Genomic DNA, 19,807 nt, shown 5'->3' on the forward strand with positions numbered 1-19,807 from the left:
TGGTTTCCAAACTAGGCTTTCGTATCTTGGTAAGTTAAACTTGTGGCGTTGATTTTGTTATATCGTCTGGGTTTTAATATTATATAGGTATTCAGAAAAACCGTTCAATACAAATACGCCAATTACATGTAGTATCATACTTTATTACACTAAATAGCATCCATAAACTATCATTCATTACTGGCTTCTTCGATATATATTTCTATCACAAAAATAATACAGTGCGTCAATCATGCACAGTGCACACACTCCATACGCACTCATATAACACGTACAAAATATTACTTCTAAACTGGATAGGTTGTTGTTGGTGTTTCAACCCGGACGACACAAGGCGTAATAATAGTATTTAGTAAGGTAAAAGCGTACAACGCATACCGAGTATATTAGTGTTGCAACATCAAACAACTCTCAATAATAATTATACAAGCGCCAATACAATTTGTGCTATAACTTCAACATTAACGGCAATCTAGTTTGAAACTGTGGATTTAAGTTCTAGACTGTTTCGCATTTACGAACGCTTTAATATTTGCAATGAAATTCATTTTCTAGCTTACTAACAACTGCTCCGAGAACTGTTTATATAATTTATTTGGTGACAAATAAAGCATGGTTATTACAATTATATAATTTTGTTTTATTCGTTTACCCAATTAATGTGGGAATTTATACGATCTCAAATGCAAGTATGCAGATTTGCAAACAAAATAAAAGTAATCTTACTCTTAACAATCCAAATATGGCAATTTATAATGTATTTTGGGAACCCACTACTTGGAAACCCACTACTTCTTTATTAATCGTCGAATAAAACCTCTTTAATCACAATTTCCTAAATAAAGTAAATCTTAAAGAATTCCAAATCAAAATTATTAATTGAATTTTACTTGCAGTTTATCGGAAAAGCAACACCTGGGGTGAAGAAATTGATTAATGACCTAAGTTCGCACCAAACTTTACGCAAAGTATTTATATTCTACGAACAAGCCGATCATATTACCCTGTACACATTTGCGGATGAAAGGTTCGTGCTGACAAAGGGCGAAGTCTATCCGGTAGGAAGTTAGGCTCCTATGTAGCTAAATTCTAAGTCCTTTTACTAGGAAATTATGAGTAAGCTAGGTGTTCTAGCTGCATATTAAAACTATTCATTGCTTTATAATAAAACTCTATCGAAGCTGTTCTTTAGATACTTCGAAAAACTCACTTTTCTGAAAATATCAAATGAGCTATATGTAATATAAGAATATTTACTAGCGAGATATATTTTGTTACATTATAAACACTAATTATTTATGTTAGTGAACTTAGCAGATCATTTTTAGCAGATCAAAAAAAAATGTGAGTTCTTATCGCGTGCAGTTGAGTTCTACAGTTCCTGATACTTTTTAGAAATAGTTCTGGCGTTTTTACCTTAACGAACGACATTTGAAAAAACCCGACCTGGACCCGGCTTAACGTGATGCTAAGACGTAATGCTACGACGTGATGCTACGACGTGATGCTACGACGTGATGCTACGGCGTGATGCTACGCTGTGATGCTATGGCGTGATGCTACGGCGTAATGCTACGGCATGTGTTACGGCGTGATGCTACGGCGTGTTGCTACGGCGTGTTGCTATGGTGTGATGCTACGGTGTGATGCTACGGCATGATGCTACGCTGTGATGCTACGGCGTGATGCTACGGCGTAATGCTACGGCGTGATGCTACGGCATGATGCTACGGCGTGATGCTACGGAATGATGCTACGGCGTGATGCTACGGCGTGATGCTACGGCGTAATGCTACGGCGCGATGCTACGGCATGATGCTACGGCATGATGCTACGGCATGATGCTACGACATGATGCTACGGCATGATGCTACGGCATGATGCTACGGCATGAAGCTACGGCATGATGCTACGGCATGATACTACGGCGTGATGCTACGGCATGGTGCTACGGCGTGATGAAATATGACATAAATAAATTTTCTAGTGTTTCATTTTACGCGAGTATTTCTAAAAAGTATCAGGAACTGTAGAAGTCAACTGCACGCGATAAGAACTCACATTTTTTTTGATCTGCTAAAAATGATCTGCTACGGGAAGTTGGCAGATCATTTTTTCAAATGTCGTTTTTTAAGTTAAAAACGCCAGAACTATTTCTAAAAAGTATCAGGAACTGTAGAACTCAACTGCACGCGATAAGAACTCACATTTTTTTTTGATCTGCTAAAAATGATCTGCTAAGTTCACTAACATTAATTATTTAACATCTATACTAATATTAAAATGCTGAAGAGTTTGTTTGTTTGAACGCGCTAATCTCAAGAACTACTAGTCTAATTGAAAAATTCTTTCGGTGTTACTTGTTAGATAGCCCATTTATCGAGGAAGGCTACAGGCTATATATCATCACGCTAAGACCAACAGGAGCGGAGCCATGCGGATAAAACCGCGGAGCGCAGCTAGTAATATTTAAAATAAGGTTTTAACACTAGTAAAATGCATTCACAAAATTCATAGAATTTATTTTAAAGTGTATGAATATTATCCTGAAATGAGAACACGAATACCATAAACCTCTAAACTTAATAATGATGACCAAACAATTCAGTATAACAACAATTTTTCACACCAAAACCTCTACTATGAAAATTAACTAATCGTGATCTGTAACTAACTATACAGTTGTTATTATAACTCCCACAAACCACTCTCAACAAACACTATATTATTATAATGTTAACGAAAATATAGAAGCCACTGGGGATAGAGAAACGAAACAAAACAACAACAATATAATTATGTTTTCCGTCTGCTCTCACTAATTGTGATAACTTGATAACGATCTTAGATAATGTCACAACAACGTGAAGCTTGAACGAAATTGTCATTAATCATTTTGTTTACCTATTCAATTGAGAGTTTCACACAATTAGTTACATGTCTTCGTTCAAAATAATAGTTTAAATTAAAGATATTATTTTTAATGCCGAAAGTGGTTTTCTTTCCTAAACAATTAAGAATACAGAAGAATATTTGTTTAGGTCTATTTTGTCATTAAAAGTTTGACTGTACGTATGAATAAGCTTCATAAAATACATTATTTTAACAAACACAATATTCATATTATTGTTACATAGTAATATTCTATTGTCTGATAACATGTTTCCAATATTTATTTTCATTCCAATAAACCTAGTTATAACGATTTGTACAGCGAATCGACAACATTGGTACTTTTGAAATAATTAATTTAACCGTGAGTAATATTTTATTTCAATGTACGAGCATTTTATGTAAATGTGAAATACATTTTGTTTCACACAAGAAAACTGTTATCTCTCAATTAAATTGTACAAAATAATCGATTATTTACGTTATCATGTCTGAACAACTAGGATTTTTAAACATTGTAATATACATACAGATCGTACCCTAGAGAAGAATAAGAATTAAGCATCCTTTGTCTCAAGACCTTAAAATTTGAAGAAAGCAAAGGGGATGAAAATTTATTCAGACGAAGCGCGATATCGCAAGCGAGTGAAACCACGAGCAAAATGCTATTACTCAATAAATAAAACCTTATATACAATGTAGATAAAATCACATATTGACTTGTGGTGAAAGTAATAAAGCCCTGTATTGATCTAGCTTTCCACACAATGACGTTATAACACTTTGAACACTTTATTTTTAAAGTTCAGCCTCGATTGGGTTCTACATTTTGAAAATAATATTAATGTGAAGCTTAAATAATATTCTAATAGTTTAGCTTAATTACTCTTGGTTAATCATTTCAAGTGTCTTTTTGTTAATAAAATTTTAGTTATTATATATAAGAAATTTTCAAGATATCAATTTAAGTATTATGGGCATAGTAAATTAATGAAACAAGAACGGTTCCTGTTACAATAAACATCATTTAAAAGGATATATTTTATCCGCTGCAATAAACTGCGACCGTCTCTTTCAATATATGTATTATCCAACTACCGCGTGCAAAAAAAATACATTCGAAAAACAATTTCCATTCTCCAACACGATATAATATTACAAATGTACACTGAAATTTATACAGGGTGTCCCACTATTGGTATACTAAGCGCGAAGGGGCATGTAGTTTTGCATACACTGATCACGTAAAAAATAATTAAACAACAAAATTGAGTCAAAATTTTTTTCATATTTTTTTGCTCCAAATCCTTGTTTTCTTCTCTAGCTTCGCGCAGCCGGCATATACGGCTTCGCTAATGTGAACATTTTGTCTATGAAAACCTAATCTTAAACGACAACTCACGTGCGGGTGGCAAAATAGGGCGGGTTGCTTGTTAGGGGTGTACACATAGAGTTTTAAGAATTCATCTATTTGAAAAAAAAAATGCGTCTGGAATTTTATAAGTATTTTTTACGTACTCAGCATATGCAAAACTATATACTCCTTTGAGCTTAGTATACCGACGATGGGACACCCTGTATATGCAACAGCGCTACAAAACACGAAATCCAGTTAACGCCGGCCAACGTCGGCTCGCAGCAATTCGAACCGGTTCAAACCGAATTTTACCGGACAAAGTGCACGTTATTGCCCCTGGGACGCGGTGTCAGTGCACAGAATTGTGGCCGAATTATCATTCCGCGCGATATTGAAGTATGATTGACTTGTAATTAATCTCAAAGTGATATGATCAAGACTGTGAATTTTGGTATTCTCATGCCATCGGTCTGAGAAATTAAATTTATCAAATACGACTACAAGTTGATAATATTTCGATTATAGTAAAGACTTAATGATAAGTCCATTATCAAAGCCGCGAGCTTAAAGCTTCACGCGTCCTACGTACATTATTTGCTCGTAACTAAATCAGTATGTTATAGTAGGACGCGTGACCGGTTAAGCAAGTTGTTAAGATTCAATTCGATTCACTTAGCTTAAAAATATGTCGCGTCAACGATTACTATTATACGGTTTAAATACAATATAAAATTTTATTGAAGGTAGTAAAAAGATAAATAAAAAAAAAAATAAAAATCATCTTTATTTGGTTCTCACAACATTAAAAGGTTACAAAACTCAATTATACTACACAAAGAGAGGATAACGTTGTGAGAAACTGGTGCCTGAAATAGACTAAATAGAAGTCTGAGGTACAGGTCACCAGCCCCCCTCGCGGATATCATACAAAGTAGGTTAATTAAAGTTTACGCACCTAAATAATGGATAAAAGTATACAAATTTTACCAGGCGACAATTTTACTGTAAAAGAAAGAAAAAAAAAAAAAAATAAATAAATAATACTATATAATACAAGGAAGAATAACCTATTTTAAATTCCTACCAAATCTTATAGATGTGCCTTAATGTGTGTGTGTGTGTGTGTGTGTGTGTGTGTGTCTTAATGTGCTTGTATTTGTGATGTGTTGAATCTGAATGTATGTGGGTGAAATTGAAGTTGGAAACATTTTGGGTGCAAATGTACAAAGTTAAAGTCTGGGAGAAAAGTATATAAAACATTACTTCGGTGGAGATAGCAGATTTTCAGTTTCTTCGTATGTTTGGGACTTAAGGTAATTAGTGACAGTTTTTTTACAGTTAGTTTTATTTTGAATATAAATGTTAAATCGATTGTTAAAATTGTTGTATAAAAATGGACCAAGATAGCAGAAGAAGCGGTGAGAATGGAAAGTGTTGAAAGATACGGTTTGACATACGTTATACTTGCGGCGTTTTTTGTTATAGAGATCAGGATCGAAATTCAGTTGGGAGTGTTTCTTCAAAATCACTTGTAGTATAAATGATTGTCTGATAGATAAAACATCCCACATTTTGAAAAGGTTAGCAGTAGGGAACCGGTAGGGAAGACCAGCACCTACCTTTAGTATAACTCGTTGGGCCCTTTCCACTTCAATCAAATGAGTTTTCGCACTACCACCCCAAGTTAGAATACAATAGTTTATTATCGATTGTACTAGTGCAAAATATACCATTTTAATGGTGTTACGATCAGAAATATTTCTTAAACTTTTAAAAATATAGATTAATTTACGCATCCTACAAACAAGAGAGTCTATGTGGCACCTAAAGGTGAGACATTGGTCGATCATGACACCAAGATACTTTATATTATCAGCCCTTTGAAGTGATAAGCATTGGCAGGTTAATGAAATGTGGTCGCAAGTATGAGCTGTAATGGATAGTAGCGGTGATGGTAAAAGGTGAGTTTTGTGGGCAAATGCAATATATTTGGTCTTGTTTACATTCAGGGTAAGCAAATTAGTTGTAAGCCAATCATAGACCCTGTCAAAGCCAGCTTGCGCAGTTTTAAAAAGATTGTCCCAAGTGACGTCGGTAAAGAAAAGAGCGGTGTCATCTGCAAACGTAAAAATTTTACCCCCAGTCAGGTTTAAACCACACAAATCATTAATGTACACTAAGAAGAGCGTAGGGCCGATTATACTGCCTTGAGGTACGCCATAATTGACCGGTAACTTGTCGCTTACCGTATGATCTATCCTAACCCTTTGAAACCTATCACTCAGATAGTTTTTCAAGAATTTTAAGGGGACTCCTCTTATACCAATATATTCCAGCTTATTTAACAATCGAGGGATAGAAACTGTGTCGAAAGCCTTGGCCAAATCTAGGAAAATTGCTAGACATTTACGCCTGGCATCTAAATTGGTGATAATATTATCCACTAGTTCATGAACAGCATCATTTGTATTCTTACCGTGTCTAAATCCAAATTGATTTGTTGAGAGGAGATTATTTGTCTCTAGAAAATTTACTAGTCGTTTATTGACAACGCGCTCTAATATTTTTGATAAAGTTGGCAATATTGAAATTGGCCTATAGTTATCGACACAGCTTCTATCCCCATTTTTGTGTACAGGGGTGATAAAAGCAACTTTAAAAGCATTTGGAAACATTCCTGTATCCATTGCTAGGTTGCATATGTAGGTAATTGGAGGGACGAGGATATCAATGTATCTCTTGATAATTTTAGCAGTGATCAAGTCACTGCCAGCGGCAGGACTGTCCTTAAGATTTTTTATTATTAGTGAGATCTCATCTTCACTCGTAGGAAGTAGTACTAATGAATTGAGAGGTGATGAATGTGAGAGTGTGAGTGTTTGGCGAGAGGCGCATATTTGATTAGAGGAAAAAATTTTTTCTGCTAAGTTAGATCCGATGTTTGCAAAGAAATCATTTATATTATTAAGACAGCTTTTTGGATCGTTAGACGTAATTAAATTTGAAGAACTATGTTTTTGTTTATCATAGTTTGTAATATTTTTAACAGCCCTCCACAGACTTTTACTATTACCCCTAGCATTAAGAATTTCCCTTTTATTATATTCTCTTTTAGCTTTATTTAATAATGAATTGCAAAAATTTCTATAGCGCTTAAAAGTGATTTTAATAGTTTCATCATTTTGGTTACGTTTAAATTTTTTATAAAGGTTGTCTCTGTTCCTCATCACACGCAAAAGGGCATTGGTAATCCACGGTTTGACAATCCTTTGTCTGGACGGAGTTGAAATTAAACTTGTGTTAGCTTTTATATTGCGATGCAGAATTGATACCAAACGATCAGTCGCTATATTGACATCGGTAGACTCAAAAATTGATTGAAAGTTAATTTTATTAAGTTCTTTATCAAGGCCATGGAAGTTTATACGGGATAATTTTTTGTTGGATATCAGTACTTCATGATTATATGCTAAAGAAATGGCTACACATTCGTGGTCTGTGATGGAAGACTCGATCACAAAACATTTAGCCTTTAGAGTCGTTTTAATCATCGCATGATCTAAGCACGTCTTCCCATGGGTAGGAAGAGTATGACTCGGTAAAATACAATGAGTTGCCAAAATATTTAGGTAATCGTAGGCTCGTTTGTCGTTAGTGTTAGGAACGATATCAATATTTATGTCACCGCAAACAATAATATTCTTAAAGCAACTAAGTTCCCCAAGTGTTCTATCCAATGAGTTTAAGAAATTTGTAGTGTTACTATAACTTGGCGGACGGTATATAGCAAGGATACAAGTAAGAGAGTTTATTTTTAATAAGATACAATTAGCATCGCAAATAAGTGGTTCTTCGTGGACTACATTAAGGCTGTCATTGTAATAAACTACAACTCCCTCATTTTGGGTGCGGTGAACAGAAGTTGCTACGGCTTGATAATTGTGGATTGTAGGTAAATTTTGTACAGATGGAAGCCAACATTCTGTGAGTATAAGAAAATCCCACGTAATTGCTGATCTTTGTAAGAAAGTAAAAAGATTAGGTAAATTGCAATTTATACTTCTAATGTTTTGGCAAAGGAAATTCAAATTTTTACTGGTATTCAAATTTAAGTGTTTATTTACATCCTCAATATCACAAACAATCGTATGCGCCACTTGAAACGAGTCCAAATCGGAGTTTAATTCCTCAATATCCTGCATAATGATATAATAGTGAAAAAAATATAAATATGGTCACTGCAACGCCGTGACTCATATGTTTATCAAAATAATAGCGAGTTATTATCCGATTGGTACTACAAGAAGCAAGTAAACGCAAATGATGTGAGTGAGTTGAGGGCAGACGGGGTGTGTGGTATTTATTAAAATGTGTATGCATCATAAGTATATGATTGCAAATTTTGCGATGTGTTAGTGTAAGTGTAGTAGTGTAAGAGTGTATATTAATTGTAACTTTAAATTGAGCTGATTTCATGAAAAGATGCGAATAAAACAAAAATGAACGATCAAAATATTGATCAAATAAACAAAATGATCTACTGAATTTATATATGAAACTTAGATAAAAATCACTTAAGTTATGTATATATTGTGTTTTGAGTTGTGTAAATAGTTTAATATAAGTTGGTAGGAAAAAATTGTATATAAAGTCTATAATAGTACAATATTCTAAGTAGAAAAATCCATTAATAGATTTTTTAAGTAACTTAAATTGGATAGGTAAATATATAAGAAGAACGAAATTATAACTATTGAGTACGAAGACTAGTCATGCAACTATTTTCAATAAGTCCGCCTCTTCGTTTATACGGACTGGGGACGAATTCTGATCCTTCTTTACGTATATCTTTCCGTATGCTGTCCACGTGCTGAAAATCTTATTTGTTTTAACACTTTGCCGTGCCATATAAAATAATCTTCGAGTTTTAGATGATAAGTATTCCGAAATAAATATAGTATGAGGAGCGCCCGACAGGTTGATATGTTCAGTATTTAATTGTTTTTCTTTATTAATGCGTTTCGATTTATTGTAGTTATTATAGCTTGAAACAAGTTTATCCTTATGGAGCGTAGTAGTAAAATTCACTATTACGGCCTTAGACTTGGTGCGAAATATTTCCCGAATGTCCGTTGGTGTGATAGGTGAATCCATACAAAGTTTTGAGCTCAAACTAGTAACAATATTGGTAAGAATTTCCTTGTTTTCGTTAGTTTGTATAGGCAAATTCCTTATTTCAATAGTGCTGGAATGGGCTGATTTTTCGAGTTGATCTAATTTAAGTTCCAGGTAGGCTAATTTCATTTTATACTCTTTATTTTCATTTTCTAATTCATATACTCTTGATAATAACTCTTCATGTTGACATGTAATGCATTCAACCGATTTTTGTATGTCTTGGTTTTGGGTGATAATTGTAGTGAGAGCTTTGGTTAAAGATTCGAACTTGAGATCCTGTTGTTCCTTTAAATCAGTAAACATATTTTTTATGTCCGATATTGACGAAGTGGATGGTATAGGACATTCAACAAGACTTCGTTTTTGGCGTTTTGTGATATTGAAGTAATTATCATCTGAGTCTCGACTGCATGGACGGTTTAAGGCCGAGTCTGAATTATATTGCGTTATAACGTTTGGTGTGTTTAGTTGAGAACAAGTACCTGGCGGTGAACGCTGGATTGACATCGCGAAAAACAATAGAATTTGCTTGACTGGGTAAAATAGAAATTTATTACTGTGGCGCAAGGTCGCAATTAGCGTAGCTACAGAAAGCAGCGATAGCTGTATGGACGAGCGGATTACTCACTTGAGTTTTTTATCTTCTTCGCACAGATGGATGTCCTGCTTTATCGCAGTCAGTGTCCGCGTGTTTGATTGAGGTTTGATAGGCGTTGTTCGATCCGTTCGAAACCGTGCAATCCCGATACCATGACCAACAATTGTTAGTCTGAGTGGGATAGGACGAATTTAAGTAGATGTAGCACCGATGTAAATGATCACCACGAGGTTATGGGCGCCCAATATTTTGAGATTAATTAATTCACTTTAAATTTGATTCCAACACAAGATAGAATGAGCGGTAAACACGTCTGCAATGCACGGAGGCCGCGGGGGAAGGGGATAAATGAAAGCTCTAATACCAATCAATTGTTTTTTCTTCCATTCATGATTTCAATGCAGAAAGGCATTCAAACCGATTATGTTCATAAAAGCTGTAAATTTGATAAAGAAAGCTCACAAATAAGTTTTTCATTTCCACCTAGATTGAACAAGGTTGACGACCTGTCAAGTTGCATCCCATTCATAAAAATGCCTCAAATAATAATTTGCTATAAATAACATTTTGAAATGTTAAAACGGAGCAAAAATATCACAATCCGAAATTGAATTTTCAATGAAACAAGCTCCGCATAACGGTTGCTTTAACGTATGTACATCGCTTTAATAGGCTTTGCATTTTTTGTCCGCCATTTATTCATGCAATACTTTATGACATAATTTTTACATTTAAATTCCACTGTTTTACTGGGAAACGATGAACCTTTATAGATTTTTTATAAAGCGTCGTTTAAAATAATCGCTGGTGTATTCAGGTCAATTATTTTAGTTTAAACTGCGATTAAAAATTATGAATAAATTATCTCTTACTAATAATTGTGTTTCCATTTATAGCTAATTATCAATTGTTATTATAGCATTATCACAATATTCGGTTAAGTTATACGTGACGTGAATAAAATTGTTTTAATAACGATTAAAATTTATTGAATACATATTATAAACGAATTTATCCATGATTAGCCATAGATATAATATAAAAAAATCTATTCGAAATTCGCAAATCTATTTCAAATCTTTTTATATCCATTGATACGTCTGGTCGAATGTACAGCAATGAAATATTTCCAAAAAGAAATTTAAGGAAAAATATAAGTCCGCATTGGCACCAGATCTCGAATAAAGAACGCTTCATAGTCCGTAAAATATTTTCTGTGGATCTGTTGAAATGTATTATCGAACCAAGTATCGAACGAATGAGCTCCGATTTTAATTTTTCTATGATAGAACCCTGATAACACCGCCAAACTGCTGTCAAGCTGTCAGTTTTACCGCCGCGCCATTACGATTTTACTTTTTTTTGTGGAACAGGTAAAGATCAAAGTATTAATATTCCTTATCCTACGAATGATTTAAAATAAATACCATAAAAATAACATTTATTAAAGAGGATGATGTTTTGATACTTTATCTTTGATTTTTGCTAGTTTAAAAAGAAAACAACATTTATAACCCATAATTTGTCGCACCACCAAACCGAGCATCATCAAACATTAGCTAATAATAACTTCCAAACTGAAAATCGAAGCGAATTTCGGACGAGTATCCGGGCGTCATGTTCGCGCCATTTCCTGAGCCGCCATTACGCGACCTCACGGAAACGGCCGAGCGGCTGGCGGCGTGCGGAAATACGAATTTCGAGTGTGACTTGGCGCGAACGTTATTGCTTTTAGGCGGGGGGGGGGGGGGAATATAAAATTAGCTGTTGATGAACTTGCAAATGGTTAGACCATGTGTTAGGGTACCTAATACCTATGTATATTCTATAAACTAATTTTTTGAGTGAATAATACATGTATAAGAAATTTTTTGTTGTTACATAAAAGTTCTTAATCTTATCTTTCTAATAAAACTTTCTATAGATAGATAGATACTTTTGTAAAAAATCACTAATATTATGATTATAACAAGAATAACAATGCAAATGTTGTAACTCTCCAAATTACTTCGTTATTCTTTAACGAAAAAACTTTTTAAATTTGTCGTCTAATAAGTTCCTATCATAACGTTTTCTGACTGGCTACTTGTTATACAATGGAATGGAATGAAAAATTCATGTGGCACGTCAAACATTATCAACAAAAAATTTATAATCATTTTTTTTTCTGTATATAAGAGAGATAAAGTGTAATAAACTCCAAATATAACAAATAATTTCAATTCAATGATGATGATGATATTGATGCGATTTTATCGGATCGAATGTTATCAATAACTAACAATACCTTATTATGGTTATAAATGTAACTGAAAGAGTCCTAGTTTAACAAAATGTAATATTTTTTCAGCGTTCCTCCCTTATCAATATATGGTAAAACATACTTCCAAGTGCATAAGCTATAAACATTACTAAAACGTACAATAAAAAGCCAACCATCAAAACGATTGCATCGTTCACGGCACACGTAACCGAACCGTCACTGCAGTGAATTCCTTCAGCTTTCGGAAAAAGCCGATAATCCTGCCGTGTACGCAAACTAGAGCCTCCCAGATTGCCTCCTGAATGGAAACGAATCGAAATTCATGGAACGGTGGCGAACTTAACATTCTAACCTTTTCTACAGTTAAATTTAGTTGAAATACCGTTTATTGAGCTGCGGTAAAAACCTGGATTTTGCGGACTTTTTAGATTTTAGGTAGCTTTTATAGCTCGCAGTTTGGAGAAATGTTTTTACTATACTAACTTAAAACATCAATTTACATTTGTTTAATTTTCAATCATATATTGTCGTAGATTTTTTTATAATCATCGCAAACATTATAAGACCTTAAATTAACTTCAACTTTACTGATTCATTAAAGTAATAAACATTACTTATAAACATTATCAATTTCTTTACAGTCTACTGTAATATAATGACCTGTTTATATGCATATGATTCTCAGAAAACGTACATAACTTATTTATTTAATTCAAATAACACCAATTTGACATTGACATTGACATTTGATGAAGCCTACAAAATACGAAGAACTTTTGCGCAAATAAAGAATTCAGAATAATTCCAGTAAATAACATAACATTCCAAGAATCGAAGCCAGTTCGCAGAACGATTGCAAATGCGAAGGTCATTTAAATACTGGGAAATATGTTAACATCAATAAATACTTGTTTAATTACGGTTGGCAATTAAGTTTTCTTTCAATCAATAACAAACGAAGAGTATAAATATATCATATACTTAGGTGTTTCTTCGAAAAATAGTTTTTACTTGTGTGCAAGCGTCTATTTCGATGGAAATTCGACAACACAATAATACTTTAATAACATATTTTTAGTTTGTAAGTATTATACCTATACCTACGTAGTACATGTTTTACCTACATTATCACCGAATATAATATAACCGAATCGAGTAGAAAACGTCCAAACACATTGTTAAATCACCTCTCCTTACCCCTAAACTTAACCAATTCTTAGGGTTATATGCCATATTTCCTAATGTTAAGCCATTACTTCTCTGTGGCCAGAAGCATTCACCCCTAACCTTCAACCTTGACATTTTACCGGTCATGCCATTTAACGACCTCTTAATAAAAATTATTGTAGGCAATACTACACAGCACACTTGATCATCTGTACCATTGAACTGTGAATGAAAAAACCTACACAAATAGCTTGAAAAGAAAAAACGTGGATTTAATTTTTAACTGAACCGAAAAATTGCTTTCACGCATTCATTCATTAATTATTTTGAATAACAATGTAATTTTGTCTCTGTCAGGTCGCTGAAAATGTAAAATATTATTAGATATAAAATGAAGTTCAAATACTGAAGTGTGTCTTTAATTAAAGTTATTAAGATGCAGTTCCAAAGATGTAACTATATAAAGAATGAAGTATGTAAATGAATACATTCGTAACATTTTAATTAAATAATTTACAATTAGAATAGGATACACAAAACGAGAACATTATATCATGATTTTGTGTATCCTAAGAGTTTGCATTAAGCTTATCTTGGCTATCCTAGTCAAAATCGCACCGTAAATTTAAATTTGTGAAGGTCCCATAATATCTGATGTCTCTATCTACTTCTTTTTAGTCTTTAGTACTTCTATATCGACCTTTCTGAGTTTATTATTATTTTTCGTCCCGTGGAGATGCTACACAAGATAGCCAACGTCCGAAACATGTGTCCCAATTAAACAAGGCTTACATTAGAGAGGCTTATTTGAGATAGTATTATCAAATTACTATTTTAATAATAGTCAAGTTTAAATAACTGTCCGTATAATATAATTAAAGTTCCCACATAATGCTGAAATCTCGCAAGATGATTAATCCCGACAGTGCAGGTAATGTTCCGTGCACATTAGTTGCACCTGCAGGCACACGGGCCATACTCAGGCACATAACTCAAACTTACCATTAACTTTAATGAAACACGCTTAAACTTATGAAGGAGCCGACAGCTATGGGAACAACATTGCAACTCTTATTACGAAACTTCACTCCATTTCTTGTGGCTTCGGTTTATTTAAAAGATTTAAAGATCATTTCCCTAGAAGCACTTCACATGTGTTGCACTAATACTTTTGCTTTGAAGGTATGGAATTTTAATACAGACAACTTTTCTTCATAAAGTCTGTATCTTCAGTATCTGACTACACCGATACGTCCTTTCTGTATTTCGTGTGTATGTAAGTTTATACACTGGAAACATTCAAATATTGTAGTGGCGGATTTTAGAAACATAGCAATCAATAATACAATTACAGATTACAACTTTTCGATGAAAATTTTATTTTCAATACGTATACACCATTGCGATCCCATAATGACGGTACTACTTGCTTAGAAATAGGAAAAGAACGTTTCAAAAACAAATATAATTACAACCTATTAACTGCAAAACGACGCTCAGAACATAAAGCACTTTATCCACAAAATAAAAGAGTATTTACATGCATAAATAGAATGGCAAATGTTCAGCAATTTAACTAGAGTCAGCAGTGCATTTCGCACTAAAACCGTGAATGTAATAGTCCAACATCACGCCACACTCAAGCTCAGATCTGAGTGCACTTAACTAGGACTTGCGAAAATGAGCTGTAAAATCCAGATGAAAATGTGTAAAATATTCCTTGTTAAATTATCGATTGAATAATGTAGTAGTAATTTCAAATTATAAAACTTCAGTTTAAAAATTCACGCAAAATGTAATTCGAATCGATACGGTTCTAATTTGATTGTTGCTGGTTGCTGTTTAATAGGACAATAAACGATTTTCGTAGTAATAAAGTAAATATAGAATTTTATTACCACATTCGAAAACTATTACAGCCTAAAATCTAAATGCTACCTGATATTGAACCGTTTGATAAACGTCGTGGTTGTCAAGTAATTTGTATTTTATATGTAACTAGCGGTCCGCCCCGGCTTCGCCCGTGGTACGTATTTACGTTTTCTCTACATAAGAACCATCCTCGTACTTCAAGGAATATAATAAAAAAAGAATTATCGAAATCGGTTCAGCCGTTCTCGAGTTATGCGCTTACCAACACATTTTGCGATTCATTTTTATATATAAGACTAGCGGTCCGCCCCGGCTTCGCCCGTGGTACATGTTTACGTTTTCTCTACATAAGAACCATCCTCGTACTTCCAGGAATATAATAAAAAAAGAATTATCGTAATCGGTTCAGCCGTTCTCGAGTTATGCGCTTACCAACACATTTTGCGATTCATTTTTATATATAAGAAGATAAATGTAGGTACTTATGTAATAGCTGTGCTCCGCGGTTTCACCCGCATTGCTCCGCTCCTGTGGACCTTAGCGTGATGATAGCCTTAGCCTATAGCCTTCCACGATAAATGGGCAATCTAACACCGAAAGAATTTTTCAAATCGGATCAGTATTTCCTGAGATTAGCGCGTTTAAACAAACAAACAAACACACTCTTAAGCTTTATAATATGTATAAGTATAGATTATGGATATTGTACGTATATACTAGACACATATTAGATATCTCAACATAATTGTCAGTTACCTAGGTTTCATACTGACATCCTCGAATAGCAAGAATACGTACACGTATATTTCAAATCTTCCAAAAGCAATTACAGTGTAATTTAAGCTCTAATCTCCTCAAGACATAGATCGAATTGCATCTCCACTTGAGAATGTACACACACCAACTATTTAGCTAAGCCTTGAGTTATATTGCACGTGCATTCTGTAAAGCACTTAGGTTTAATAGCACGCTATAGATAAATAAATTGTTGTCAAAATTATATATAGTTAAATTGTAAAACATCGTTTTATCAATAAGCTTATATATTCATATTGAACTAGCGGTCCGCCCCGGCTTCGCCCGTGGTACATATTTACGTTTTCTCTACGTAAGAACCATCCTCGTACTTCAAGGAATATAATAAAAAAAGAATTATCAAAATCGGGTCAGCCGTTCTCGAATTATGCGCTTACCAACATATTTTGTGATTCATTTTTATATATAAGAAGATGGAGAGATACTCATCTGAAATCATAGATACTCAGAATCTCATTTAAAACTAACGTACTTTGTATCTTAGAGGTCACTTAGAGGTTTTTTGTTTTAAAGAAAGTCACCTTCCTATACATAGAAATAATATAAAAACTTCTTGAATTAGATTCATTATTACAGTAGAGTTTCTGTGAATATAGCAATATTTTAAAGTACGCAATTAAAATAAACTAATTTCTATAGTCTTTGTCACCTTCTTAGAACATAGCTTCAAATAACTCAAAAGAAATGTAAATCCCGAGCAAAAGTAACAGATCCAAGAAGAACTTAAGATAAAAGGAAAACTTTTTATGTTGCGCAAAAGAAAAGTTCGCGACGCCCTATCTTAATGTATGAAAAACTAAAAGTACCTCCCTTTTGTATAAATTGTTACAATATTCACCTTGAGAACTTGCATAATAAATGAGTTTAATAACATATTTTAATAACGTAAATTTGAATATCCCACTCTCATTTAGATAAAATCGATTTAAAAAACTCACATGTTCACACACACGCACAATATTGTAAATACCTTATAAATACTTATTTTCTTAGCTGCTGCTTTTTTGTATTTAAGAACTTTACAATTACATTATATTGTTTGAATATAACGTCGGTTTGCATCGTGCAGGCATAGGTATTATATGTTAAAATTAATTAAATGTAGTTTTAAAAAGTAAATCCGCCTTTTTGGGGCCTCCGGCTGTGGTACTCGTAATTCTGTATTGTTAACAAATAAACACATCCCATTAGAGAGCATATCAACCAGCTACGTACCTCGTTCACAAAAAGCGCCTTCATAGTCTCCATCCCGGCACTCGCATATGGGCCCGTCGTCCGTGCTAATACAGACCCCGCCATGCTGGCACGGATCGCGCCGCTCGCACGCGTCCCCGCTCGCGTTGGTTATGCGGGACGACTGGAACAATGCATTATTGTGACTATCGTTGATAACTGAGTGGCTTGCGTTGGTTGTTGACGATTGGAGTAATGCGTTATTATTACCAACAAATTGATAAGTCCTTATATTATTAGAAATAGAGCTGTAAGATTTTACTGGTGTGTTTAATTCTCGTTGATGCGAAAGTATGGATGGTTTGTGACACTTTCAACGAAAACTTTTGATTAGATCTGTTTAAAATTTGTTTCAGATCATTGTAGCCCGATCTCCGATTAAATAATTTAATAATTATAAATAGATTTTCATGACTCGTTGAAGCCCATTATAGTTGAACGTATCAGAAATAATGAAAAATATATAGAAACAAATCATGCTGTTTTTATGTTGTATCATGTTGTTTGAGTTTAATAGTGTATTTACGAGCACGTAATGGTGCAGTATGTAAAAGATAGTTATCAATTGGAATTTGGATATTAATGTAAATTAGTCATGCATTCATTCACAAATGGATTCTATAACAAAAATTGTATATAGACAGGAAATGTTCATAAGAGCCTCTCCATTTTAACTGAAGTCACCACTCTACTCTGATCAATTGTGATCAAGATATTTATCCACAAGGGAAGTATCTCAAAGTGTAGTGGGACTAAACAAATACAACACTACCAGAGGAAAATTATCCAAGAGTTCTTTACGTAATTCCCAATTCACTAAGGTAACAACAAAACTATCAAAAATGGTTACCAAAGCTTCGTCATCATAAAATAAATTATAAATAATCTTTCAAAATGATTTCTTAGTACACTTTATTAATAATGACATTGTACATTATTAGCGAACTTTAACTGTCTATATTTTGCGTAATAAATGTATTTATGAACATCCTAACGACGCAGTGAAGGATCGTTATATGGGCTATAACCTGAGGATTATTATACGAGTCTATGATATTATGATGTTAACGAAAACAGGCTAACATACTGTTACTAAATAAGGTTATTGTATTTCAAGGAAAGTCCCGAGCGTGTGGGATTTAAGGTGTTCAAGGTTGTATGTGTTTTTGTACCCAATCAAATTCATAATCTTTCAATTTTAATACTTCCTACGTTGTTATATTATTGACAATTGGTGGGAAGATTCAATCGGTATAATTTATAAAGCGCGTCACACACGGTGAAGATACTATAATATTTTATCTTAAGATACTGTAATATTTTATATTACAGTATCCGGTATCAGCTTTCTGACCATCATTTTTCTTTTTGTCATTGCGTACCCCTGTAGAACCGCCATCCTGTTACAAATGACCCGAAATTTTGTGTCAGTGTTTCGGGTCATTTGTAACAGGATGGTGGTCAGAACGCTGATACCGGATACCTTAAGATACTGTAATATAAAAAAATATTACAGTATCTTCACCGTGTGTGACGCGCTTAAGTCAAGTATAAGTATAGGCTATAATAGCAAGCTGCAATTTGAATTTCATATTGCATAACTAGAATTGTTCGTTAGACTCAATTGTAACAGTTATTGTCAATCGAATTTAAAATAAAAAAATTTATAGGTACTATTTATTATTCCTATTCTAGACAAAGCCTTATTATTAATAAAGTTTATAGCCCGAAACAAGTAAAATGTCGAATTTATTGATCAATAAATAAAGATAAGCTAATTTATTCGTTCATTTATTACCTTTTTTTAAAGCGCCAATTTCCATTATTATAATAAAGTAAAGCTTTTATTTCTCACTTAGCCATATACAAATTAGGTCGCTCACATTATTCTAAGCCATTTCCATGAATTGTTGCGAAATACGTTCAAAGACGAAACACTTAGGCTCCATTAACTACTCTATAAATAATGGCTTTTTATTCAGAATTTTATCAAAATCCTTTCACAAGGTCCAAATAGCACGTCGCTAAGTTAATAATGTTAGGTCACGAATATCATTGCAAGCACGAATCATTATTTGACGCCCACACCATGCGACAATCTTCCGCAGTGAAAGTGTACAAGAGCATGCTCTGACTCGAATTGGGTCACGCTCGTATCCCTTTCCCGTTATATACTTACACACACACACACACACACATATATTGTATATACTCACTTGTACACACACACACACTGATGACTAAGGAGAAATTGATATCAGTTATAGAACGGTAGATGGGAGTCTTTTATAATCGCGATTGAATTCAATACAATACCCGTAAGAAGGCCACTGAAAACTATGCGTCAACGTATTCTCTATTTAAAAAGGTCAATTATACAAATTTAACAACTCAAGGTAAATCCTGCGTCCCATCTGATGGAAAAAAGTTG

General features: G+C 33.7%; 1 protein-coding gene across 4 annotated transcripts in view; it reads right to left on the reverse strand.

The window, feature by feature from the left end:
• Nrx-1 (Neurexin 1) overlaps positions 1-19,807 on the reverse strand; it is a 111,717-nt gene that overhangs the window by 33,685 nt on the left and 58,225 nt on the right. For all 4 annotated transcript variants that reach the window (XM_089706953.1, XM_089706952.1, XM_089706951.1 and 1 more), the window contains exon 5: positions 17,359-17,500. In XM_089706953.1, coding sequence (XP_089563079.1) covers positions 17,359-17,500 — 142 coding nt within the window. The remainder of the gene's footprint in view (positions 1-17,358; positions 17,501-19,807) is intronic.

Source organism: Colias philodice, chromosome 18, assembly GCF_061535455.1.
Source record: "Colias philodice isolate Cphi_HAF_F1 chromosome 18, ilColPhil1 Martin Lab GWU primary, whole genome shotgun sequence".
Taxonomy (NCBI): Eukaryota; Metazoa; Arthropoda; class Insecta; order Lepidoptera; family Pieridae; genus Colias; species Colias philodice.